Source organism: Dendrobates tinctorius, unplaced genomic scaffold (genome assembly GCF_039654945.1).
Source record: "Dendrobates tinctorius isolate UK_male_01 unplaced genomic scaffold, ASM3965494v1 ptg000020l, whole genome shotgun sequence".
Lineage (NCBI taxonomy): Eukaryota > Metazoa > Chordata > Amphibia > Anura > Dendrobatidae > Dendrobates > Dendrobates tinctorius.
Genome location: NW_027361688.1, coordinates 33916901 through 33941864, shown reverse-complemented (window position 1 = coordinate 33941864; position 24964 = coordinate 33916901). Strand labels below are relative to the sequence as shown.

General features: G+C 50.0%; 1 protein-coding gene across 8 annotated transcripts in view; it reads left to right on the top strand.

Annotated features, from left to right (window-relative positions):
• The window catches only part of TCOF1 (treacle ribosome biogenesis factor 1), a 146793-nt gene that overhangs the window by 47299 nt on the left and 74530 nt on the right, over positions 1–24964 (top strand). For 7 of the 8 annotated variants that reach the window (XM_073567977.1, XM_073567981.1, XM_073567979.1 and 4 more), the window contains exons 9-12: positions 6570–6773; positions 7500–7649; positions 8166–8276; positions 8638–8784. In XM_073567977.1, the coding sequence (XP_073424078.1) occupies positions 6570–6773; positions 7500–7649; positions 8166–8276; positions 8638–8784 (612 nt within the window). The remainder of the gene's footprint in view (positions 1–6569; positions 6774–7499; positions 7650–8165; positions 8277–8637; positions 8785–24964) is intronic. The other variant, XM_073567982.1, reaches the window with a different exon arrangement.

The window sequence follows — 24964 nt, the reverse complement described above, 5'->3', positions numbered from 1 at the left end:
AGGCAGGATCTCCAGCCGGAATCCTCTCCTCGCCCCATGTCGCCCCATAGTCCTTCTCGGCAGCCTCCCTCCCGGGCCTCCTCTCCCGAGTCAGGTGAAGCGCTCTCGGACAGGTCAGCTGAGGGGATCTTAGAGCTGGATTCGGACCAGGATGCGAACATGAGGGTTACTGTGCAGAACCTCATTGCAGCGATCCATCAGACCTTTGACATTGCTGACCCCCCCTGCGAAATCCTCAGATCAGGAGGTTTCGTTCAGACGGGAGGAAACACCCTCCAGGGTATTCCCTTTACATTCCGAGTTTGGAAAGATTTTTACCAGGGAAAGAGGGGATCCGACCAGACGCTTTCAACGAGGGAAGCGTCTCGGCGTTCTGTACCCGTTTGCTAAAGAGCTCACGGACAACTGGTCTGCCTCTCCCTCGGTCGATCCGCCCGTGTCCAGGCTTTCTAATAACACGGTTCTCCCGCTTTCAGGCGTGGCGTCTCTAAAGGATTCTAATGATGGGATCATAGAATCCCTAGTGAAGTCTGCCTTCGAAGCGGCTTCGACGGCGGTATGCCCAATTTTTGCTTCATCTTGGGCAGCAAAAGCCATAGCCACTTGGGCAGAGGATCTTCGTCAGGGCATCCTAGAGAAAGCACAACCAGATCGATTGGCCGATCTTGCCAATCAGATTTCCCATGCGGGGGATTATCTGCTTTCTGCTTCTTTGGATGCCGCATCCTGCGCAGTTCAGGCGTCAAGTAACTTTGTGGCAATCCGACGTACAATTTGGCTCAAGGCCTGGCAGGCGGACCTGTCTTCTAAAAAGTCGCTTACTAATCTGCCTTTTCAGGGAGGGCGCCTCTTTGGATCCCAATTGGACCAAATTATTAAGGATGCTACCGGAGGCACGAGTTCTCTCCTGCCTCAGTCAAAGCCTTGCAGACCCCCACTGAGGCGTCAGTTTCGACCCTTTCGGGCTTACCGCCGTTTCAATACGGCGGAGACCTCCTCCAACCAACAAAGACCGCAGGCACGCCAAGATAGGAAGAAAGTTTCCTTCAGACCCACTCCCTCCTGGCGCTCCCACTCTTCGCAGGGCAGACCATCCGGATCTGGACGGCCCACATCAGCATGACTATCATCGGACTCCCCAGGGTCCCTTCCAATTGGGAGGTCGACTCCTGTTCTTCAAGGACGTCTGGCTGGCCTCAGTAGAGGACGCTTGGGTCAGGGAGGTTGTATCGTCAGGATACAAGATAGAGTTCGTCTCTCTTCCATGGGATCGTTTCTTCGAATCCCGCCCTCCAAAAGATCCAGCTTTGATCCCGGGGTTCTTTACGGACATCGACTCTCTCCTCGGTTCTGGGGTGATTGTGCCCATTCCAGAATCGGAGCGGTTTACAGGGTTTTATTCAAACCTGTTTGTCGTGCCGAAAAAAGACGGGGCGGTCCGACCCATCTTGGATCTCAAGCTGCTCAACAAGAGAGTCCGTCTTCGCCACTTCCGGATGGAGTCGGTTCGTTCGGTAATCGCTTCCATGGAGGAGCAGGAATTCATGTGTTCAATAGACATCCAAGATGCCTATCTACATGTTCCCATATTCTTCGGACATCAGAAGTTTCTGCGTTTTGCGGTTCGCCAGGAACATTACCAGTTCGTCGTGCTGCCCTTCGGTCTCGCCACCGCTCCCAGAGTCTTCACGAAGATCATGGCTGCGTTGATGGCCTTGTTGAGGATCAAAGGTCTCGTTCTTTTTCCGTACCTCGACGATATTCTGATCAAAGCTCCCTCTTTCCAACAGGCACGCCTAAGTTTGACGATCGTCCTGGACACTCTTTCCGATTTCGGGTGGATCGTCAACAGGAAAAAGTCCTTGTCTGGTCCCTACTCAACGTCTTGTGTTTCTGGGCCTACTGTTCGACACTCGTCGGTCATTGGTCTTTCTTCCACGAGAGAAGATTCTCTCCCTGCAGCAGGCTGTGTACGATCGCTGCAGACCACACGATTTCTGTCCCTCTGAACAGCTATGAGGCAGTTCCCTTTGCCCAATTTCACGCCAGACCTCTCCAACACGCCATTCTGTCGAGGTGGAACAGGTCGGCTCTGTCCCTGGATCGCCCTGTTCGTCTTTCATGCTGGATCAAGCGGTCACTCAACTGGTGGTTGACGTCTCCTCTCATCCTCTTGGGGCGGTCTTTTCTTCCTGTTCACTGGCAGATTGTAACAACGGATGCCAGCCTCCTCGGCTGGGGTGCAGTGTTCCGCAATCACACTGTTCAGGGTCGTTGGTCGACTCAAGAATCTGCTCTGCCGATCAACGTCCTAGAGATACGAGCGATCCATCTGGCTCTCGTGCACTGGGAGAGGCTTCTCAGGGGCCTGCCTGTAAGGATTCAGACAGACAATGCCACAGCGGTGGCATATGTCAACCGCCAAGGAGGGACACGGAGTGTCTCAGCCCTGGAAGAAGTGTCCAAGATCCTTCAGTGGGCAGAGATTTCGGTACCGACAATCTCTGCGGTACACATTCCCGGCGTAGACAACTGGGCCGCTGACTTTCTCAGCCGCGAGGGTCTCGCGGCAGGAGAGTGGTCCCTACATCCGGAGGTATTTCTTCAGCTCTGCAGTCGTTGGGGAACCCCGGACGTAGATCTGCTAGCTTCTCGGCTCAACAGGAAGGTCCCACAATTTGTATCCAGAGCTCGAGATCCTCTCGCAGTGGGCCATTCCTTGGTCACAGTTCGAGCTCCCCTGCCTCTTCTTCCCAAGCTGTTGAAGAAGATCAAAGCAGAAGGGATTCCAGTCTTTCTCATCGCCCCGAATTGGTCCAGAAGGTCTTGGTTCGCGGACATTGTCAACCTTCTCGCGGACGCCCCCTGGAAGCTTCCAGACAGGGCAGATCTGCTGTCTCAAGGTCCGATTTGCCACCCCATTTCTCGGCCGCTCAATTTAACGGCGTGGCTGTTGAGACCGAGGTTTTGAAACGAGCAGGATTCTCAGGTCGAGTAATTCATACCATGATCCGAGCCAGGAAGCCATCATCTTCCAAAATTTACTACCGTACTTGGAAGGCCTATTTCACTTGGTGTGAGGCCAATAACATCGCGCCTTTGTGCTTTTCGCTCCCTTCAGTTCTGGCGTGTCTTCATGCAGGACTGGATGCGGGGCTTGCTCTCAGTTCCTTGAAGGGTCAAGTTTCGGCGGTGTCCATTTTATTTCAGAAGACTTTGGCCTCCCGCCCTCAGGTCAAAACCTTTCTTCAGGGCGTGGCTCACACGGCTCCTCCGTATCGAGCGCCCGTGGATCCATGGGATCTTAATCTGGTTCTTGAGGTTCTGCAAGGTTCTCCCTTTGAACCTCTCAGAGAAGTCTCCCTTTCCCTTCTCTCCTGGAAGGTAGCCTTTCTGGTGGCCATCACCTCCATCCGGCGCGTGTCGGAATTGGCGGCTCTTTCTTGCCGCTCTCCTTTCCTGATACTTCACCAGGACAAGGTAGTTCTGCGGCCTCCGCCCTCTTTTCTTCGAAGGTGGTGTCCTCCTTTCACTTCAATGAGGATATTGTTCTGCCGTCCTTCTGTCCAAGTCCATCTCATCCTCGGGAGCGGTCCCTGAACAAGCTGGATCTGGTCAGGGCGATGAGAGTCTATCTGTCTAGGACGTCTTCCTTGCGAAAGACAGACTCTCTTTTCGTCATTCCAGATGGGGCGCGGAAAGGTCACCCGGCTTCCAAAGCTACTATTGCTCGCTGGATCAGATCGGCAATTTTGGAGGCCTACTGGGTTAAGCATCGAGTGGCCCCTCCGGGGATCAGAGGGCACTCTACCCGGGCAGTGGGTGCTTCCTGGGCGGTACGCCACAGAGCCTCCGTGCTGCAGCTTTGCAAAGCTGCAACCTGGTCTTCGGTTCACACGTTTGTGAAATTCTACAGGGTCCACACCTACGCTTCGGCGGACGCCAGCCTAGGTAGAAGGATTCTGCAGGCAGCGGTGGTGGGTCGACTTGCCTGATGGAAGTTTGTTTCCAACCCCAGGAACTGCTTTGGGACGTCCCATGGTCTCTGTGTCCCCCAATAAGGCGAACGAGAAAACAGGATTTTTGGGTTGCTTACTGTAAAATCTGTTTCTCGGAGCCTTCATTGGGGGACACAGCACCCTCCCATGTTCTACAACTCCTGTTCTTACTTTGGTTGATTGGTTACAGTTGAGTTGGTTGTTCTGTTTTCAATCTGTTCTGTTACTTCTCCTACTGCTTTCTCACTAACTGAGGAATTCCCTGCCGGTTGGTGGGGTGTACACTGCGGAGGAGGAGCTAACCTTTTTTTGTGCATAGTGGCAGCAGCATACACCCATGGTCTCTGTGTCCCCCAATGAAGGCTCCGAGAAACAGATTTTACGGTAAGCAACCCAAAAATCCTGTTTTTTGCAATTTTACCGCTCTTGGAATTTTTTTTCCCGTTTTCTGTTCACAACATGATAAAACCAATGGTATTGTTCAAAAATACAACTCGTCCCGCAAAAGATATCCCCTCACATTGACGGAAAAATAAAAAAGCTTTGGCTTTGGAAAGAAGGGGAACAAAAACGAAAAAAAAAAAGCTCTAGTCATTAAGGGGCGTGAGAAGTTACATCATGTTTCCCTGTAGAGAAGAATAAGAAAAACAAAGGCAAAAGATTGACACAACATGGTGACCTAAAGAAGAAAATGGATCTGTGATCAGATCCAGGTCTGGCTCCTACTGACACTATGCTAAAAATTACGAGCTTTGTGCCAGTTGGGACAGAATGTGTGTTCTGTATGTGGACAGAACAATAAAAAAAAAAAAAAGCAATTATTGCCCTGGGAGGGAGAAACAAAGATGCAAAAAATAATTGGCCCCATCAGGAAGGGGTTAAATGCCACTTAGAGCTGCATTTAAATGGATAAATACCAGCTGCACTTAGGCCTGTTTCACACATCCGTCTTTTAGCTCAGTTGAAATCTGCCAAAATGGCGGAAAACGGATCCGTTGGCGGGTTGAAACAAACGGGTGTCACCGGACCATTATTTTCAGGGCTGTGGAGACGGTAAGCCAAACCTGCGACACCGACTCCACGACTCCGACTCCCACACATATTGCTTTATATTTAAGTGAAAAATTTATTGTAGCACAATGTGAACATCAGACATTTAATCATTTTTATGATCCAATAATCACGACATTTAGATAGAACAGAATATTTATTGGAATACAACTTTAGAACACAAACTGTAATAAATTGTAAATATGTAATACACTGTATAATATTGATTACATACAGTACAGACCAAAAGTTTGGACACACCATCTCATTCAAAGAGTTTTCTTTTATTTCATGACTATGAAAATTGTAGATTCACTCTGAAGGCATCAAAACTATGAATTAACACATGTGGGATTATATAATTAACAAAAAAGTGTGAAACAACTGAAAATACTATATGTCTTATATTCTAGGTTCTTCAAAGAAGCCACCTTTTGCTTTGATTTCTGCTTTGCACACTCTTGGCATTCTCTTGCTTTTCCGCAGAACCTCATACTGCACACCTCAGCTGCTGCAGAACCTCAAACTGCACACCCCTACACTTGAAAATAAAGCCTGCACCTTAACAAGATGTGGTGGTGATGAATGCAGTCTATTTATTCCAACTATCAGTTGATGTTGATGTGTTACTGAAGACGAGCAATGCTTGTCCTGGACGTCCTTTTGGGCAGCTATGAGGTGTACCTGACTGGTGCTAAAAAAAAAAAGTGTTAGTCTGTGTACTACTCGGTTTTCATTCTTTTTGGTACTGATACGATATGGATAGGCATATATGGATAATCTGCTTTTGCTATTGAAAACATTATCTATGAGCTCAAAAACCTTTCAGGTGATGCAGTTTTTTAAAAAGCTGATCTGCTTTTGCAGCTGAAAAACGTATCTTCAAAAAACGCAGGAAAAACGCTGTGTGTGAATGTAGCCTTTGATCAGGAATATAACAGCCATTTATAGGACATTTCATAACTTTCCCAAATTCCTATGAAAAAATATTCAGCACATTCTGCATTGTACTACTGTACCCAATTTATTATATATTTTAGGAGTCGGTCCATTTTATACGGACTCCAACTCCGATTCCACCAAAATGAGCACCGACTCCGACTCCACAGCCCTGGTTATTTTGACGGATCCGGATAAGGGAGAAATTTAAAGGAAAGAGACAGACAAAACGTTTCATTGTCCGTCCGGGCAAGTCGGCGGACGCTAAAATTTTGGCGAATCCGCATCCGTCAAGATCCGCCGGTAATGCAACTCAATGGGAAAAAACGGATCCGCCAAGAAAAATGGCGGATCCGTTTTTTTTTTAGCAAAACGGCGGATTTTGACTGATGGTGACAGACTGATGCGTGAAAGAGTCCTTACAGAGATGTCTGTGTAGCACAGCCCGCATCCGCCACGTGTGCTGTGGGCTCAGCTCCTGAGGCCGCGCCATAAATGCAGACCTATAGTTAATGGCCAAATGCTCCAGCCAGTTAATAAATTTTAATGATTTCCCCCCCCCCCCATCTTTTCTGATTTAAGCAAAAGGTGCCAAACCAAGCAGGTTCTAAGGTGAAAGCCGCTGCGCCAAGAGCAGCCAAAACCACAGCAGCACAAACGAAGGCTAAAAAGGAGAGAGCCAAAACTGCAGCTGTGACCCTGGCATCCAAGGGCCGCACCAGAGTGAGGAAATCTTCCAAGACTATAACTCTGGAGAACAGCAAGGAATCGAACCTTGACAGCGAGGTAAATCTTGTTGTTAGACATTTCCTGACTTAATCATTTTTAGGGGTTGTTTTTTGTCATAAGTATGCTGTGGGCTCAGCGGGTATCACATTGGCGTTAACCCCTTAGATGACTGTAGTACCTATGGAGCTTTAAAATTAGCAGCCTCTGTAAGCTAATCCGTGTTGTCATAATATCCTGGGGGTGATGTGTTACCCTTATATATAGGTCTTAATAATGACCCCCAAGGATGCCATATGCCAGACAGGGTTTTTCTATGTATAGAAAGTGGTTTTACACTTGCAAAACTCCTGTTTCTGCAGGCTGCAGTTTGTTTTGCGCTGTCTCCCCAGCTGCTTCCGGTGTCTGTGATTGTCTGCAGCGCTCATGTCACATCAACAGCGCTGTATACAATCGATGAGCTCTTCATATGTAGGCAAAATGCCCTGTTCAGAGCCGCTGAGGTCATTGATTGACACTGATCACTTTAAAGTGACATCAGCACTACGGACAATCACACAGCGGGAACATTGGTTGTAACTCAGAGCTGGACCCGGTGAGGGTGAGTGAAGCATGGTTTGTTTTTCTTAAACTGCAGCCTGGAGACTAAGGTTCTCCAAAACTTGAATGCAAGTCTGCACTAAGGATCAGTGGCGATTGCACTGGCCAGACCCCCACTTCTGTGAGGACTGATATTACTCAGGTATTTTAGCATATTGTGTATAATTTATCTTCATCTGGTTGCAGTTTGTTCCTTCAACACTGGAAGCCACGGCACCAAGTAACGTGCTGACATCAAACCAAAAAGCTCCGGTCCGACCCGTCGCCCCGCAGTCCATGGCGGATGATAGCTCAGAAAGCAGCGAGATGGAAAGTGAAGAAGAACCTGTGAAACAGGTATATAGAATATTACTAATGTAAGGAGAGTAATGCACACATGTAGCTCCAGCTTGGGGTCACACCATGCCACGTGATACATGGCCGCATTAACTGACCATGTTTGATCTGTTGGGTCGGAATATGTACTGGATTACATAAAGGCCACTTTACAGCGGTCGGGACATCTGCTTTCTGGGAAGCTATTATAATTGCCTAGTGAAGGTGAAGATCAAGACTCTTGGCAGCGACATTGTAAAAATTCTGCCGATAAGGCCGATTTTTGTATTTTTGCTCATTTTGAAGAGTAATGTGTCAGATTTGTCCAAGAAAAATACACGGGTGAAAGCTTTATTAAAAATTGCGCAAAAGTAAAAAATGGAGCAGCTGCCCAAACCCACCGGTGACTTCCTATCTTATTCAGAGGCACCCTCGGAAATTTGAGAAAGCGATCTGCTCGTTGTGAGCAGCTCCTTTGCTTTGCATCCTCGTGTTTTCCCAACACATTTTCTAATGGTTAATTTTTACATTGTCCAGTTTGAGCCTAAGGTGTCGGAGGTCCCGGCTTCACAAGATAAAGAAGAGCCACCAAGGAACGAAACTGTGACTACGACACAGGCAATACCGAGAGCGAGTGAGGGTACCGAGGCAAGTGCCGACACGGCCATTATTTCCGAGAACTGGGCTTCACTAGGGAAAACCCAGAGCCCTGCCGAGGCTGACATGTTTGAGACCAGTGGTTGCTCAGACAGCACGGTGTGTGGTGCTTTAATCAGCAGCGGAAACGCTTTGGCCGTTTTCCTACAATGTAAATGTGTCACCAACTGCTATATAACATGGTTAGACCTGTAGCCACTAGTCGTTTTCTCTCCCAAATTTTGCAAACTTGGGGATCGCAACTGCTTCTACATCTGCTTCTGGGTGCAAGAATATTGGTCACCAGATTAATTTGTTTCTCCAAAGGATCATGATGATTTATTTTTTTTTATTTTTTTTGTGCGTATTCTAGGTGAAAATTGCATCACCAAAGAAAACGACAATCCCTGCCAGTCCTGCCAAAGTTGCTAGTGCCCACGCTCCAAAGCCTGAAGCAGCTGCACAAGACTCCGAGAGCAGTGACGAGTCTGACAGTGAACCGGAGATGAAGGCAGTGCAGGTAATATTGTGCAGTCTTGTCTCCCGCTTACAGAGAGACAACTTATTCCACACTGCCTAATAGCCACGATCATTGCCATCCCAAATGGGGCTCACAATCTGTTTCCTATCAGCACACCGGAGGAACATACAGACTCCATGTACATTGAGCTTAGTTTGAGTTGGTATACATGCAGAATATAAACGCATGTTCACATTGGCCATAAAGCATACAAAATCTACAAAAGACAAAATGAGAAAAACCCTGCTGTAATAAAATAAATAAAAAGCAAAAGTGCATTTGAGTAATTCAGAGTTCTTAGTAATACTGTATTTGATCAAATATAGCATAAAAGTCGTCCCACCATCGACAAGGTGACTCTGATCGGGGCGGTCCTACACTGTCTAATATAAGAAACCATTTCATTTGTTAAAGTTGACGTCAGGATTTAAGTAATTAAATACCAACTCAAACTAAGCACAATTTTTGTGTTTTGTTTTTTTTTCTTTGTATTTCTCTATCGCTTCATTGGGGGACACAGGAAACCATGGGTGTATGCTGCTGACACTATGCAGAAAAAAGTTAGCTCCTCCTCCGCAGTGTACACCCCACCGACCGGAAGTAGGATGTTCAGTTTAGCTTAGTGTCAGTAGGAGGTGGACACGGGTCTTTCATTAGACCCTTATCTACCTCAATGTGCGTCGTTCCTTTTCAGGTACCAGGAGGGATACAGTGTGAAAGGTCACAACTGTACTCCCACAAAGAGACTATGAGTACGGCGTGTACTGCCACCCCGTATCCTCATATGTCTAGCCGGCAGTACCCAAACCCCTAGCACAGAAGCGTGCTTAGGTGATCCAGACCTGGTCCTGGCCCTTCGTCTCCCAACTACTCGCCCACCAGAGCCTGTTAGTTGGATGAGATGTGACGTCCTGCAACATGTTTCCAGACGTCTGACACCACACGGAGAAGAGGTAAACACCGCATAAGAAGATGGGTAAAGAAGAGGAGATCCCCTAGGTTCCAGTAGTCTAGGCCCGGCTTATATCGGGCTGAGTCCTCCCCTCTCCCTGGCCGCTCTCCTGCCGCACATGTGGGGAGCTCATTCCCTGCCGAGGTCGGCAAAGTCCTCACCACCGCTCGCCGAGAGCTGTGTGTTTCAGGCTTCCCCCAGCTGGTACCCTATTCAGCAGAATAGGCGACGGTGGGCAGCAGCCTGCTCTCCTCAGCGCGGGTCTACCGCCCCACCGCTTTCCCCCCCCCCTGCACCCGACTGGTAGGATCCAGGTGACAACTCCAGAATTTTTCGGGCCTCCGCGTCGCGCCCCCCCCCCCCCCCCCCCTTCGTTAGCGGTCTCCTGGGTCTAATCTAGGCCCCGGCTTCAATTGCAGCCTAGTCCTCGATAGCCCCGCCCCCCGTCCTCTCGTTTCGGGCGGGCTTTTTACCCGCCCGTCTTTCCTCAGCTGCTCCCTGCTCCAGCGCAATCTCCGTCCGGCTTCCTTTGCGGCGCAGAGATAATATCCTTTGCCGCCATCTTTCTGTCCCTAGAGCTGACGTTGGCTCCGCCCCCGTTCGGGCTGTGCAGAGTGGAGTTGTGCGCAGCACACCCTTGTCTAAGGCGGGTAGGTGGGGGCCCTGAGCGGCCATATAGGTGTGAGCACACCGGTAATGACTCTGTCCTGCCTGCAGGCAGCGCGGTCCTCGTCACCGCTCAGTTTTGCTCCTCTTTTCTCACTTGCAAAATGAGATATGTCTTCCTGGACCTCGGCATCCTCCCTGCGTCGGCATCCACCACAGCGGTCGTATTCTCCCAGCGTGGGACACGGTTAGTGCCTTCACCGGACAGGACCAGCTATTTCCTGCCTATCTCCCCTGAGCCGAATCAGTTACAATGCGGAGTATAAGCCCCTCATAGTAAAATTATGCAAGGCCACACTTTCCGCAGGTCCAGTGACGGAACAGAGGATCCATCTTGGCTATTGCGTCTCATGTGAAATGCGCTATAGTCGTACAGTCCTGGAGCAGTACAGTCACTAACGTAATGGTTTTCTGGAGCCGTACAGTCTCTGAAGTAATTGTACTCTTGAACTGTACAGTCACTGATGTAATAGTACTCTAGAATCGTGTATTTCTCGTTCGCCTTATTGGGGGACACAGAGACCATGGGTGTATGCTGCTGCCACTAGGAGGCTGACACTATGCACAAAAAAAGGTTAGCCCCTCCTCCGCCGTATACACCCCACCGACCGGCAGGAAGTTCCTCAGTTTAGCTTAGTGTCAGTAGGAGGTGGACACGGGTCTTTGATTAGACCCATATCTACCTCGATGTGCGTCGTTTTTTTTCAGGTTTTTCCGGAGGGATACAGTGTGAATAGTCACATCTGTAGTCCCACAAAGAGACTATGAGTACGGCGTGTACTGCCACCCCGTATCCTCATAAGTCTACAGCAGGACCAAGACCCCTAACATGGATGTGGCGTTCCAGATGGTCCTCGCTCCCCGTCTCCCACCCACTCGCCTACCAGAGCCGGTCGGTCGGTTGAGGCGCAGGATACTCTCCTTGAAACAGTACGCTGGATGAAACGGATCAGGAGGGTAAGTATGAGACCTGAGTCCCATTCTCCCCTGCTGGTTCCACGCCAGGCCACTCCATGGATTCTTCGGCAGCGGTCGCTGTGACAGTGCTGCGTCGCCTCCAGGCGGCCGCTGCAGCTATTTAGGCCCTGGCTGGTTATCGGACAGCTCTTCCCCCCCCCCCCCCCTCTGCCGGGTCCTAGCTGTCCTCAGTAGCAGCCACCGCGGCGGTTCTGCGACGCCACCACGGCGGTTCTGCGACGCCTCCGCGCCGCCCTGTGCTGACAGGCGGCCGCCTCTTCTAATCCAGGCCCCGGCTTCATCTGGGGCCTTGTCCGGCGTCGCGGCCACGCCCCCCTTCTCCATTCTTGGGCGGGCTTCCCTCCCGCCCGCTCTAAGCCCGCCCACGGCCTTCTCCCCTCAGGTTGAGCGTCCCGGAGGCGGCGCCGTCCCTCCCACCCTACCATCTTAGCGGGCGGCACCATTTTTATCATCGGCGCCTAGCCCCGCCTACCTCCCTCCTCTGCATCTGCAGGAAAGCGCACGCTTCCTGCTCGGCTCCTCTCTGGCTGCCGCCATTTTCGCAGCCTGGCAGCCGGACGCTGTTCCCTCAGCCGTGCCCCTGCAAGCCGGACGAACCGTGCATCTCCATTTATTGGAAGCTGCGATAGGACACCGGACCGTGAGTAGCTCTGCATACTGCAGACTGACACCCTCCTCTGCCTCCTGTCCCCCAACCTTCCAGCAAGGCTTCAGTGACTGTCCGTCAGTATGTCTAATTCTAAGTCTGACCGCGCTCGTACCCCTGCCTCTTCTGGCACCTTAGTCAAGTACTTTGCGTGCTCTTCTTGCAATCGCAAGAAGCTTCAGCGGGACCTAGCACGTCTCAGGACGTCCCATCTGAGCCAGCCAGTGGCAGTCGCAAGAGGCCCAGGCAGGACCTCCAGGCGGAGTCCTCCCCTCGTCCTACCTCACCCCATAGTCCCCAGCAGTCTCCCTCTCGGGCCTCCTCTCCCGAGTCAGGCGAAGCGCTTTCGGAATCGGAAGGGGTCTTAGAGCTGGATTCGGACCAGGATGCGAACATGAAGGTTACGGTGCAAAACCTCATTGCCGCGATTCACCATACCTTCGACATCGCTGACACCCCTGCGAAATCCTCAGATCAGGAGGTTTCGTTCAGACGGGCGGAAACACCATCCAGGGTGTTTCACTTCCATTCTGAGTTTGGAAAGATTTTTTACAAAGGAGAGAGAAGATCCGACCAGACGCTTTCAAAGAGGAAAGCGTCTCGGCGTGCTGTACCCGTTTACTAAAGAGCTCACGGACAACTGGGCCGCTTCTCCCTCGGTGGACCCTCCCGTGTCCAGACTTTCTAATAATACGGTCCTTCCGCTGTCAGTTGTGGCGTCTCTAAAAGATTCTAATGATAGGATCATAGAATCTCTAGCAAAATCTGCCTTCGAAGCGGCATCAGCAGCGGTATGTCCAGTCTTTGCTTCTTCTTGGGCAGCAAAGGCCATATCCACTTGGGCAGACGACCTTCGGCAGGGCATTCTGGATAAGGCACGACCAGAGCATTTGGCCGATCTCGCCAATCAGATTTCCCATGCGGGGGATTATCTGCTTTCTGCCTCCTTGGATGCCGCATCTTGCGCAGTTCAGGCGTCAAGTAACATCGTGGCAATCCGACGTACAATTTGGCTCAAGGCCTGGCAGGCGGACTTGTCCTCTAAAAAGTCTCTGACCAATCTGCCTTTTCAGGGAGTGCGTCTCTTCGGATCACAATTGGATCAGATTATTAAGGACGCTACCGGAGGTACGAGTTCTCTTCTCCCCTCCAAGCCTCGCAGACCTCCTCCAAGGCGTCAGTTTCGTCCCTTTCGGACTTTCCGCCGTTTCAATACGGCGTAAAACCCTTCCAACCAGCAAAGGCCACAGGCACGTCAGGAAAGAAAGAAGGTTTCCTTCAGGCCCACTCCGTCCTGGCGGTCCCACTCTTCCCAGGGAAGACCGTCCAGATCTAGATCTGGACGGTCTACATCCGCATGACTACCATCGGTCTCCCGTGGGTCCCTTCCAATTGGGAGGTCGACTTCTTTTCTTCAGCGACGTCTGGCTCGCCTCAGTAGAGGACGCTTGGGTCAGAGAGGTTGTATCAACAGGATACAAAATAGAGTTAATTTCTCTTCCACGGGATCGCTTCTTCCAATCCTGTCCGCCGAGGGATCCGGCCTTGGTCCCGGGGTTCGGTTCGGCCATCGCCTCTCTTCTCAGTTCCGGGGTGATTGTGCCCGTTCCCGAATCGGAACGCTTCACAGGGTTTTATTCAAACCTGTTTGTGGTGCCGAAAAAGGACGGGGCAGTTCGGCCCATTTTGGATCTCAACTTACTCAACAAGAGAGTTCGCCTTCGCCACTTCCGGATGGAGTCTGTACGCTCGGTAATTGCTTCCATGGAGGAGCAGGAATTCATGGGATCCATAGACATCCAAGATGCCTATCTACATGTGCCCATATTTCCCGGACATCAGAAGTTCCTGCGGTTTGCGATTCACCACGAACATTACCAGTTCGTCGCGCTTCCTTTCGGGCTCGCCACCGCTCCCAGAGTCTTCACGAAGATTATGGCGGCGTTGATGGCCTTGTTGAGGATCAGAGGTCTCGTTCTTTTTCCGTACCTCGACGATATCCTGATCAAGGCTCCCTCCTTTCAACAGGCCCGCCTAAGTGTGGCGATCGTTCTAGACACCCTGTCCAGTTTTGGGTGGCTCGTCAACCGGAAAAAGTCCTGTCTGGTCCCTACTCAACGCCTTGTGTTTCTGGGCCTTCTGTTCGACACTCGTCGGTCAAGGGTATTTCTCCCACAAGACAAGATCCTTTCCCTGCAGCAGGGCGTGCGATCATTACAGATCACACGATTTCCATCCCTCAGGACAGCCATGAGGGTCCTGGGGAAGATGGTGGCGGCGATAGAGGCAGTTCCCTTTGCCCAATTTCACGCCAGGCCACTCCAGCAGGCCATTTTGTCCAGGTGGAACAGGTCGGCTCTATCTCTGGATCGTCCGGTTCGCCTTTCATGCCGGATCAAGCGGTCTCTCAACTGGTGGTTGACGTCTCCCCTCATTCTCTTGAGGCGGTCTTTTCTTCCCGTTCACTGGCAGATTGTCACTACGGACGCCAGCCTCATCGGCTGGGGTGCAGTGTTCCGCAATCACACTGTTCAGGGTCGATGGTCGACTCAGGAATCAGCTCTGCAGATCAATGTCCTAGAGATACGAGCGATCCATCTAGCTCTCGTCCACTGGGAAAGGCGCCTCAAGGGCCTGCCTGTCAGGATTCAGACAGACAATGCCACAGCGGTGGCGTATATCAACCGCCAAGGGGGGACACGGAGTGTCTCAGCTCTGGCGGAAGTGTCCAGAATTCTTCAATGGGCAGAGACCTTTGTTCCAACGATTTCCGCGGTTCACATTCCCGGCGTGGACAACTGGGCCGCCGATTTCCTCAGCCGCGAGGGTCTCGCGGCAGGGGAATGGTCCCTACATCCGGAGGTGTTTCATCTGCTCTGCCGTCGGTGGGGAACTCCGGATGTAGACCTCATGGCATCTCGCCTCAACAGGAAAGTCCCACAATTCGTGTCCAGGGCTCGGGACCCTCTGGCAGTGGGCGCCGACGCTCTGGCCGTCCCTTGGTCACAGTTCGAGCTCCCCTACCTGTTCCCTCCTCTGCCTCTTCTTCCCAAGTTGTTGAAGAAAATCAAAGCAGAGGGGATTCCAGTCATCCTCATCGCCCCGAATTGGCCCAGAAGGTCTTGGTTCGCGGACATTGTCAACCTTCTCGCGGACGCCCCCTGGAAGCTTCCCGACAGGGCAGATCTGCTGTCTCAAGGCCCGATTTTGCCACCCCAATTCTCGGTCTCTCAATTTAACGGCGTGGCTGTTGAGACTGAGGTTTTGAGACGGGCAGGATTCTCTGATCGGGTGATTCATACCATGATCCGCGCCAGAAAGCCGCCTTCTTCTGTCGGGGTCGTAAACGACAATAAATCCTCATTCACCAGTCATTCCAAATCATTGTGCGAGCGCAAAACATCTGGTACCAATTAAGAATGACTCAGACACGCAGCTGATTCAGTCTTAGCTAATGTCCCGCATCCACACCTGTCAGGAGCAGTACAACAACTGGCTTTATTTACAAATACACAATACTATATTGAGTGTTAGGGGAAGGCGTGCATTAGGCGGGGTTTATGCAGTATACATCTAGTGTCCAGTCTCTCTCTGATTCGTCAAAACGTCTCCCGATGGTTACTTCTTCTTCACATTCCTGAGTTATCTTTTTTAGGAGAAATGAAACTTAACTTAACTCTTTAGACACTGAATTTAAGTGAAAGTGAACACTGGCAGCCATCTTTAATACAGTTACATTTGCATTAGCAAGCAATTAGGAAAAACTTATTGTTTCACAGTATAAAAGTATAAAAGTTATATAAGAAAATATATTTTCACCTTGACAATCCCCCCTAAACACTAAGTTTTTCCCTTAATGAAAGATCCTTCGAGACTGTCCATGCGATGGGAAAAGGGGAGGTGGATTTCTTCATCCAGACACCTCAGAAGCTCTCCCCTAGCGAGAGGCCTCCAGGCAGCTGAACCCTTCACTAACCTCACATGGAGTTCTCCCGCTGTCCCTAAACTAAGTCTCTTAACATCATCTGAGAATGGGGGTTTTTGTCTACTCTCTTGAGGGGAATATACTTAGGGATCTCCCCTAGATCAGTACCATCGTACTCTGGTGGGTCTACTTCTTGATTGAGGAAGGTGCCAGTCGGAGTTGCTTTGGCAATAACCTTTTTATACAAGGGAATAACACAACAAAGAGTTATCGATCCAATTACAAGGAGGGCAATCAGTACTATACAAGCTTGTTGAAGGAATCCCTTGAGTCCACCCAACCAGCCGGAAAAGAAAGATGTGTCTACTCCAGCATTAGTTTTCAATTCTGCTGCTAACCCAGTTATCTTTTTAAGGGCTATCATGGTTTTTCCATTCACTCCAGAGTTCTGAGGGATATAGGTACAACACTCCTCTCCCACCATCCCACAAACTCCTCCTTTCTCAGCTAATATCATATCAAGGGCTAGTCGATTTTGGAGTGTCATTCTAGTGTTAGGGCCCAATTCTTCAACTATACCTTGGAAGGCATTTTGGCTGAAATTGACAAACCTTTGTTCACTGTAATATATGTAATTGATCCATTCAACATTTTTATTAATCTGCACCTGTGGGATTATAGAAGCAAAGCCAGCATAGATCTGGTTCTGGGCTTTAAATTGGTCAGGCACCCCCCTTGGCACTCCAATAGCATCAATATATACTAGTGGATCTTCTTCATAACTCATATGGAGCTGATCGAGGCTTCTCCTTTTCCTGGTAGGTTCATCAGGTATCTTTGGATCCCAGGGTAGAATCTTGAACTGCATAGCTAGTTTAACAAGGGTGCATTGGCCTGTCCAGGCATTTGGCAACCTAGGACGGAGCTTACCATCTCCACATAACCAATAAATGTCATACATACATTGTGTATGTTTGATTAACAAGTCAGTATCTAGAGAACTATTCTCTTTGCAGAAACCTGTCTCGAAGATCCCTACTGGTGTACCTGTGGTGTCGTGGGAATTATAGCAGGTGTAATTGTCAGCTAATACAGTTACTTCTCCTGGGACCTTTAGTTTGGGTTCCTTATGAATTAGTGGGACGTAATCTGGGCAATCAGTGGGCTTCAAACCTTTCAACAAATTCATGACACAGGCAGTCGTGTTGTCATCAGGGAAAAGCAATGCATGTGTGTATAGGTGTGTATTCGCAGCAGCACAAGCAATACATCCTACAGAGATATTCTGGACTTTTACATTGTACCTCACCCATTCTAACCACAAATTTTTCCTTGGGGCTGTTTGTGTTTGTATGGAGAAAACCTCTTGCCAACTGAGACCTGGAATGGGGATCACTTCATTAACTACATTTTGCAAACGCTCACCTGGGCCTATTTTAGGTGTACTGGTAACGGGGGCCTTGGTTGGTCTGAAGCTAATATCCTGAAGCCGTATATGGCCTAAATACGCATAAGGTCCAGCACTAAATACATAATTATAATGCCTTCCTAGTACGAACGTCTGCAGATCAGCAGATTGAGGGCTTTCAAGATTTAGGAGAAGGGGGTGACAGCTTCTACCCCATTTACAGCCCCTAAATGGTTGCAGAAGGGCTGTTAGATGCATTCTCTCACGAAGACTCCTACCCGTCCCATCCTTGGGGAACATGGCTTCGCTAGGTTTATATCCCCAATCATTCCCCGTACTCCAGGCAGCATCTGTCCAATAATGACAATTATTGTTGTCTTGTCTGGTAACACACATATAGAACTGGATGATCCCCTCTACCACCCGTTCAGTCTCAAGGCACTTGACTACATCACAGAAATCAAATCGCCAGATATTCACCGGGGCTGTCAGGTTTACCCAGAGAATAAAGGGACCAGAATTCTTATTTACAATAGGGGCCGAAGAGGTAGGGGCGAGGATGGCCCCCAGTCCCAAGGTCAAAAACAACAGCAACATTTCCCTTCAGTCACTACTGTGACTAAACACTGGTTCGGTCTCTTTTACAGTGTGAAGCATGAATCCAGGTGCTCTTTCCTTCAAGTTTTACTGCAGTGGGGGTGACCAGGATCACCGTGTGGGGTCCTTCAAATCTCGGCTGGAGACAATCTCTGCGCACAAACTTTTTCACATACACCAGGTCTCCTGGCACAAAGTCATGGACCACGTCACCTGTGGATTCTGGAAGAGAAGCAGAAACTGTAGAGTGGGTGTTAGACAGTTCCTTAGACAATGCAATCACAAATTGTACAACTTTATCATTTGTCTCAGACAACTCTTGTGGCCTAATGTCTCCTATTTTAGGTGGAGCACCAAAAAGAATCTCAAAGGGAGTCAGGCCGTGTTTTCCCTGTGGGGTGTGTCTGATATGGTATAGGACCACGGGGAGCAAATCTGGCCATGGGAGTGGGTGGTCCTGGCTCATTTTAAGCAACTGGGTCTTAATTGTGGAGTTCATTCTCTCAACTTTGGCTGAACTGGAGGGGTGATAGGGGGTGTGCAGACCCAAATCTGTCCCTAACATGTGCCACAATTCCTCGTAGACATTGGCAGTGAAGGCTGGGCCTTGATCTGATTCAACAACTTCGGGAATTCCAAATCTGCACGAAATTTCAGTGATGAGCTTCTTAGCTGTAGTTTTGGCAGTCATGTTGGTCACTGAGTAGGCTTCGGGCCATCCTGAAAACATATCCACAGCCACTAGAACGTACTCATACTTTCCTGACTTGGGCATCTGAATATGATCAACCTGGATTCTCTGCCAAGGGTAGTCTGGTTTGGCAAGATGCTGAAGTGGAACCTTGGCGGTGGCTGTTGGGTTACAGATGGCACAGACTGGGCAGGCTCTTGAGTAGGCTGTGACAGTGGTAGAGATTCCTGGGGCCCAGTAGAGCTTCTTGATACAGGCCAGAGCTTGGTTCTTTCCTCGATGAGTTGATCCATGAGCCCATGCTGCAACGGCTGGATACATTCTTTTGGGTAGACAGGGTTTCCCATCCACCTTATAGAGTCTAGGAAATTGGTATTGTCCGGCAGAACTACGATTCCCATGAATGGCTCCTGCAGCTTCCCACTGCTTCTTTTCTTCTTTAGAGGTCAACTTTTGTTCTTCCCACAATCTCTCTTCAGGTGGTCGGGCTGGCTTCCAGACAGATCCGGTGGCAGGGTATTCCATTTCCATGTCTTCTATCAACTCCCTCTTCTTTCTTCGGGCTTCGGACTTCTCAAAGTCTCGTTCTTCTTCGGCTTGGGTAGCTTCTTTGGTTGCCTGTTCTTTTGTTTGTGCTCTGGTAAGCACAGGCATCACAGGTGTATCAGTGCCTTCCCAACAGGGTTTTTCTGGTGCTGTTTCTTCTTCTTCCCTGGAAACAGGGGTGTGTTACAGGGTGAAACACATCTGATTAGCACTCCAGAATGTAAGAGGGAGGTAATCTGAACTCCAAGGCTCCGCTCTTGGGCAGCCTTAAGCGGATACTGAGGTAGTCTGGGGTATGGGTGCCCAGGTTTGAGGTGGACTTTTACTGGAGGCACTTTGAGCAGACCCACATCCTCAGGTCCAGTTGACCACAGAGTGGTAGGTAGATTGGGCAAATCCGGGGAAGGTGTCGTTTGCAGAGTCATCATCATCAGAGGGAAAGCCTTAAGGACACAACGATCTTCAGTGCCTTGTTGTGAGGCAGGATCTTGTAATTGCAATTCCATCCCTTGATCACCGAAGATGATGGTAGCGTGAAGCCTTTGAAGGAGGTCAGCTCCTAGAAGGTTGACGGGGCAGGTTTCAGACACCAGAAATTTGGCAAAGACACCAGAGAATGGGCCAGCTGGGACGGGAACAGTGAGTGGTGATGAGGTTTGTTGACCTTCAACTCCAATACATGTGAGGAAATCTGAAGACAGGGAGATTGTAGGAGGCAGCTGAGATGAAGAGATAACAGAGGTGGCCGCCCCAGTGTCCACTAAGAACTTGAGAGGTTGATTGTCCACTTCCAGGGTCACTGTACCACAAGACGAGGAAGTACAGGTGGCGGGAAAAGTGGGCACCGGTTGGCCTGAACTTCATGAGTGTGGAGGAGGAAGAGGTCTCTGAGGGTGCCCCCTGCGAGGACAACTTCTTCTCATATGACCAGGGCTGGCACACTCCCAACACAGAGGTCTCCCTTGGTCATCACGAACTGGTCTGTCCCTGTAGTTTTGGCCCTGGGACCCTCTCGGCCTCAAGCGTGGTGATCCATACCGATCCTGAGCCTGATACACCATAACAGGTACTTCTGAGGCTTCTGCCATATACATGGCTGGTTTCTTCTTGCCTTTGTCCTTCTGTGCTTCCTTCTCTGCTTCCTTTTCTGCTTCTTTTTCTTCCCTTTGAAGCATTTTCTGATAACTCTTCACAACAGTGAGGGCCTGTTTTAGGGGACCATCAGGTAATTCGGGACGAAGCTTCATGACCTTATCCTTCAGTGGATCTTCCAGACCATCAATAAAAGCACGGACCAACAAGGCTGCCTGCGTCTTCACATGAGTTGAATAACCCAAGTCTTCAAACTGCATAGTTAGTCTGGCAGCGTATTTCTCCACAGCTTCACCAGATTCTTGTTGTATATCCTGTATTGATCCTGCTTCGTCACAGAGACGATCCTGGGCCCACTTTGTGAGTTGAGCGATAAACTCCTTTCCAGACTTGAACTTGTTGAGAGGTCCTGCTTTAGTGGGGTCCAATTCCTTCATGATGGTGGGGAGAAAATATTCGGAGGCTTTGATTGAGGTGATGCCTGATAGATCAGACCATGTAGCCCCGTAGATGCTCCTAGTCTGTTCCAGTTTCCTTACATACTGCATGGGAAATTTGTCCGGGTCAGGTAACTTGTTAACAATAGCATCAATTTGTACCGGAGTGAAGGGTTTGTATTTCAGCTTCAGCCCTTCTTCTTCTTCGTCATCATGTGTCACTGCCTCATCCTTTGGGGCAGTTGGGGGTGCTGTGGGTATTACCTCATCCAGGGGCTTTATACCTGTGTGCATCAGTGGTATCATGTATTCAGCTACCAAGGGCATGATGCCCTCTAATCCGGATTCATGGTAACAGACGATCCTAACTTCTTGTAAATCGAGATCTGGGGTTGATTGGAGACAATTCTTGATGACTTCAACGTGTTCCTTCATACAGGGGCCCAGTGGGTATCCAAAGAGTCCTGAAGATATCAATGGTATAGCCAAAGTTCTACGAGGAAGTGTATCTCTCCCTAGCCGTCCTGCAAAGATAAGCACTGTCTGTAAGGCGGTCTGCAATATTGTACGGCAATGCTCGGGTGTCCTGTAATCATATATAGGGCCTGCAGTGTGTAACACTATATCACAGGGCAAATTCCCTCCCTGGGTGGACATAGCGTCTCCTGGATGCAAGGGGCCATAATTGGTAAGGTAGGCCTGACACTCTTGGGTTATGGCTGGGCCTCCCTTTTTAGCTATCTGTTGGGCCAAACCACCTCTATGCGACAGGGTAGAGTTAGCTGGGTTCACTATGGCTCCTACCTGGTGGGTAACTATGTCCCCATACCCCACTGAGAAAAGAACCTGGGAGCCCTGAGGTGTGATGTAATAGCGTGAATGACAGGGGAACCAGATTTCAGGGTCATGGGGCAACCTAGAGGATTTGTTGAGAGGGGTAGGTAGTGGGCTCCTTCCGGGCCGGGGGGATTCGAACGGACCTAATAGCAGTGGCGGGGCAGGGGGAATTGTAGCAACCTGATTGTCAGAATCTTCTGATCCCTCATCATCTCCGATAGCTTGGCGCCTCATACGCATTACGGACCGGAAAGCCGTACTGCCGGTCAGGGCATCAAGAGTGAAGGGACCTTGACCAGGTGTATTTACAAATATCACAGTGGGGGGTTGCACCGGGAGACTAGGCCCAGAGGCCGGAACAGAAACAGGAACATTAGAGGTGGGAACAGCATCGGTCGGTGCCGGAGGTTTCTCAGGAAGTGGTGGTCCCTGATAGTACTCGCCGGAAAGTGTTACCAGCGGACATAGTGGCTGGGGAGGAATTCCGGGTGCACCAAGATGGCTGCTGGTGGAGGCGTGGCATGCCCCACTTCCGTCCATGGTCTGGGCGGAACCCCAAGGACGGCCCGCCCCACACACACAGCAGGTTTCCACCCAGGTTGGATTCTGCACGCCACAAACAGGACACACCCACGCTTCTGGAGAGCTCGTCTTGTCGCCATTATAGGGCGGTGGTTGGGACTGCATTTTCATCATCAGTGGCACGGCGGCCATTTTACAATCTATAAGATCACAGTTCAAAGGCATTTTATAACCAAACACAGGTTCCGCATTGTCTGATCCTCCTTCCCCATCAATCTCTTTCCATCCTTCATTCTTCAAGCCTCGCGCAACTCGCAGATGAGCTTGTGCTTGTTCTAACAATCCTTTATCTTTCAACATGCCTCGTTTGTTCTCTATGAGATTATGCCACATAGCCGGCTGTAATCTCCCTGACGAGGGCAATCCTACATGCTTATACAATCTCTCAACATTCTTGACTGCCTTCTTGCCTTCCCGTGACGCTACTATTGCCTTGACCTCCACAGCATCCTCATCTAACTTGTGGGGCACAGACTTCTTCTGCTTTAAGATACGCAGCATGACTCTTACAGAATACTATGGTTCTCTGCAGAAAAACCACTGGTAGCGATATCAACACTGATGTTCCACAGTACGGAGCCTCACGTTCGACGTACTAGGAAAAGAGCCTCGCGCTCAATATTTCCTTTCCCTAACCTTGAACAGCAGTGATTAACAGATTATCCTGCCACGATATTCCAACAGTCGGGAGGCGGTCTCCTAGTGAGAGCCCTCCACAGAAATACAGGTGGTCCCTTCTCGGGACGTCTTAATTACCTAGCTGGTACAATATCACAGAGGCTGCGTCTCCTATCCCTTCCTCTAAGTTGCCCCACAATCTGCAACTAGCTCAATTTATCACTCCACTTCACTACTAGACAATAGTCACGGGTAGGGTGGTTGAATGGAGTACAATGACCGGTGGAGGAGGTGTGGTGTACACGAGGACGCGCAGAATGCGACGTCTCTCAGTTGCTGGTTCAGAGCGTGGCACAGGATCGCACCAGTCGACCGGTCACCCCTCAGACCCAAGGAGACCACAGACAAACCAATAACGGCTGAGACACTAGCAAGTGTGACACATACAGTGTATATGATCTCACTTACCGTGTTTTGGAGGGTGATCAGTCCTCGAGGTCAGCCACTACAGGTATCATCCACAGACATCCAGGCATGGGTCCAGAGGAGCCTGGGATCACTGTCCACGCCCCACGTTGGGCGCCAAATTGTCGGGGTCGTAAACGACAATAAATCCTCATTCACCAGTCATTCCAAATCATTGTGCGAGCGCAAAACATCTGGTACCAATTAAGAATGACTCAGACACGCAGCTGATTCAGTCTTAGCTAATGTCCCGCATCCACACCTGTCAGGAGCAGTACAACAACTGGCTTTATTTACAAATACACAATACTATATTGAGTGTTAGGGGAAGGCGTGCATTAGGCGGGGTTTATGCAGTATACATCTAGTGTCCAGTCTCTCTCTGATTCGTCAAAACGTCTCCCGATGGTTACTTCTTCTTCACATTCCTGAGTTATCTTTTTTAGGAGAAATGAAACTTAACTTAACTCTTTAGACACTGAATTTAAGTGAAAGTGAACACTGGCAGCCATCTTTAATACAGTTACATTTGCATTAGCAAGCAATTAGGAAAAACTTATTGTTTCACAGTATAAAAGTATAAAAGTTATATAAGAAAATATATTTTCACCTTGACACTTCGAAGATCTATTACCGTACTTGGAAAGCCTATTTCTCCTGGTGTGAGACCAATGACATCGCGCCCTTTGTTTTTTCGCTCCCTTCTATTCTGGCGTTTCTGCAGGCAGTGCTGGATGCGGGGCTTGCTCTCAGTTCCTTGAAGGGTCAAGTTTCGGCACTGTCCATTTCATTTCAGAAAACGCTGGCCTCCCGGCCCCAGGTCAAAACCTTCCTCCAGGGTGTGGCTCACACGGTTCCTCCGTACCGAGCGCCCGTGGATCCTTGGGATCTTAATTTGGTTCTTCAGGTTCTGCAGGGTCCTCCTTTTGAACCTCTCAGGGACGTTTCCCTTTCCCTCCTTTCTTGGAAAGTGGCCTTTCTGGTGGCCATTACCTCCATCCGGCGCGTGTCGGAATTAGCAGCACGTTCTTGCCGCTCTCCTTTTTTTGTCCTTCATCAGGACAAGGTAGTTCTGCGGCCTCCGCCCTCTTTTCTTCCGAAGGTGGTATCTTCGTTTCACCTCAATGAGGACATTGTTCTGCCATCCTTCTGCCCGAGCCCAGCTCACCCTCGGGAGTGGTCCTTGAACAAGCTGGACCTAGTCAGGGCATTGAGAGTCTATCTAGCCCGGACGACTTCCTTGCGGAAGTCAGACTCTCTGTTCATCATTCCTGACGGGGCGAGGAAAGGTCACCCAGCCTCAAAGGCCACTATTGCGTGCTGGATCAGATCGGCAATTTTGGAGGCATACCGGGTCAAGCATCGAGTGGCCCCTCCAGGGGTCAGAGCGCACTCTACCCGGGCGGTGGGTGCCTCCTGGGCGGTGCGCCACAGAGCTTCCGCGCTGCAGCTTTGCAAGGCTGCAACGTGGTCATCGGTTCACACATTTGTGAAATTCTACAGGGTCCACACCTACGCTTCGGCGGACGCCAGCATAGGTAGAAGGATTCTGCAGGCTGCGGTGGCGAGTACACTGGCCTGATGGAAGTTTGTTTCCCACCCCAGGGACTGCTTTGGGACGTCCCATGGTCTCTGTGTCCCCCAATAAGGCGAACGAGAGAACAGGATTTTTTGGGTTGCTTACCGTAAAATCTGTTTCTCGGAGCCTTCATTGGGGGACACAGCACCCTCCCATGTTCT